At 49.1% G+C, this 2,387-nt stretch overlaps 1 protein-coding gene across 1 annotated transcript in view; it reads left to right on the top strand.

Annotated features, from left to right (window-relative positions):
• The first annotated feature begins 795 nt into the window (after positions 1-795).
• The window catches only part of LOC120992587 (receptor-type tyrosine-protein phosphatase F-like), a 96,440-nt gene continuing 94,848 nt past the window's right edge, over positions 796-2,387 (top strand). The window contains exon 1 of the mRNA XM_040421645.1: positions 796-880. Within this exon, the coding sequence (XP_040277579.1) occupies positions 796-880 (85 nt within the window). The remainder of the gene's footprint in view (positions 881-2,387) is intronic.

Raw genomic sequence — 2,387 nt, 5'->3', positions numbered from 1 at the left:
CATGTCTGGACACATGCTGTGGGGGGTGCCGCCATGTCTGGACACCTGCTGTGGGAGGTGCCGCCATGTCTGGACACCTGTTGTGGGGGGTGACGCCATGTCTGAACACATGCTCTGGGGGGTGATGCCATGTCTGGATACCTGCTGTGCAGGGTGACACCATGTCTGGATACCTGCTGTGCAGGGTGACATCATGTCTCAGGTGTTGTGCATTTCCATGGGGCTTGAGTGTAGATTCCAGGAAACCTCTAACTACCACTTCCAAAGATCCAGTTTCTAGATTTCCTCCAAAGGGGAATGTATATTCCACACACAGGTTCAGAGTGAGCGGCAACATACAGACAATACTGTCTGCTGAGCGGTGCATCTAATCCTATCCTGTGAGCTGAGCAGACATGTGGTGGAGGAACTCCTGCCTTCCATCCGTGCCCAGGACCTGCTCTTGTCTCTGGATAGAGCAGTGGGTCTTGGAGGGTCCATCCAGGGTGAGCTGAGCATGGCAAGGGTCCAGGTCAGGAAGGTTTCTGGGGCAAAAAGGGCAAAAATAACAGCCTTTATTAAAGACCTGAAGGTGGAGGTAGAGAAGCTGGAGGAGAAGAGGTCGGCCTTACTGGAAGGTGGAGGGGCCTTCTCTCAGAAACTCTGGAATCACAACCGGTTTCAAGAAATGGCATCCCCGGTGAGACCTGCAAAAGATGAAAATGAGGAAAGAAAACGCTATACAGAGGACACCTCTGCCTCTTCTTAAGACTCTAACCAGGAGGAAAGCAGTATGTCAGGACTCTGTGCAGGAAAATGGAGGGTTATTTGAGGTTCCAAGCACAAAGAGCTGACCCGGAAGGAGGAGAGTTTGGAGAGTATGCAGCTGAGGGCCAGGCAGGTGTGTCTGCCAATTAGCACCTCTGATGAGGAAGGAGACTATCTGCAGTGTCCCACTTGTATACGTGGGCACTGCAAAATTTGTCATATTATATGTTATATCATGCTGTATTGCATTTTTATGTAAAATCTCTGTTAACAGGCTGTTAGGTGCACTACACATATTTCACAACTAGATGGGGATAGCACCATAGCCTATATATACCACAGTTCAGGCCTAGTTAGTGAGGAGTTGGGGTTATTGAGTGGAAGGAGCTGGATTGAGGAGCAGGGGGGAAGGAGAGGACCCCCTCCTCTCAGCTCTCTCTTGGGCTCCACGGCCCAGAGGAGCCAATTCGTTGTCTCCGTTTTCAAGCCAAGAAACAGGCAGAGGTGAGGCCTTTCTTCTATCGACTACTCTTCCGGAGAGCCAAGTGGACTTTATCATTGCTATGTGAAAAGACAAAGGAAGGACAATAGCCATTATACTAGGCTTTAGGCGCATTTGTACCCAGGTGAAGGATTTATTTGCTTCCGGCAGCCTCACCGTTACTTCAAGGACAGACAGGCCATCTGTTGTAGCACTTGTGTGTAGAAGATAAGGACCTAAACCACCTTTACTGAGATTAGAACAGGGCAAAAAGCTAATTACCAGTGAGAAGATACCTCTCATACTCTAAAAAGACTTTAGCCTGATACAGAACCACATATATAGCCTGTTACCTGGATTTACAGTATTCAAGCTCCATATACGCGAGAGACTGTTTATATCTGGATGTAAATTCCTGTCAAGACCCTGCTTACAGTAAAGGTCTTAGTTGGATTTGAACCCTGTCTCATTCTTCCACTCTACAACCACTCTCATCATTTTGCACCACCAAGGTAATGGCGTCACGATATTACCTAATTCAGGGGCCCAGCTGCACAAGCACCCAGAAATCCCATCACCATCAAGGGCACCTCGATCACAGCCTGGCCGGTGTCCCCTGTAATAGAATGTGCCCCGGAGAATTTGGTGCTGTTCGCCCCTTCACTGCAGCCTGGCCCAGGAAGCGTCCAAACTGTGAGTAAAAGAACTAACTGTTATTATTCCTCGGTACACCGTCACCTCACAAGTTATCCCCCTGCGGTCCCGGCTCACTGCACATCCACCAGGCATGCTGACACAGATCTGCACCTTAGACTCACAGTTGTCACAGCGGATGGGATCTCAGATACACAGATAAACCAACAAACAAATTTCAAGGCGAGAAGCTGGGGAAAGGTCACCTCCTAGCAAATCCCTGACTTCTCTCCCTACACTGCTAAGCCCACATTGAGACCTTGAAGGTAGGAATAATGTGTCCTCGTGCCTGGGCTGAAAATACCCTAGAATCCCTGAGATGGTGAAAGGGGAATAGGGGCAGCCTGCTCCCTCAGAACCTGGAGGGGACAGACGACACACAAGCAGCCTAGACAGCAAACAACAAAAACAGAAACCAAACTTATATTATCTGAGCTGGAACAGACAATCCTTCCTTCCTTGCTTC

Source organism: Bufo bufo, chromosome 2 (genome assembly GCF_905171765.1).
Source record: "Bufo bufo chromosome 2, aBufBuf1.1, whole genome shotgun sequence".
Taxonomy (NCBI): Eukaryota; Metazoa; Chordata; class Amphibia; order Anura; family Bufonidae; genus Bufo; species Bufo bufo.
The sequence above is the reverse complement of the archived record's forward strand: the minus strand, read 5'-3'. Positions and strand labels throughout refer to the sequence as shown.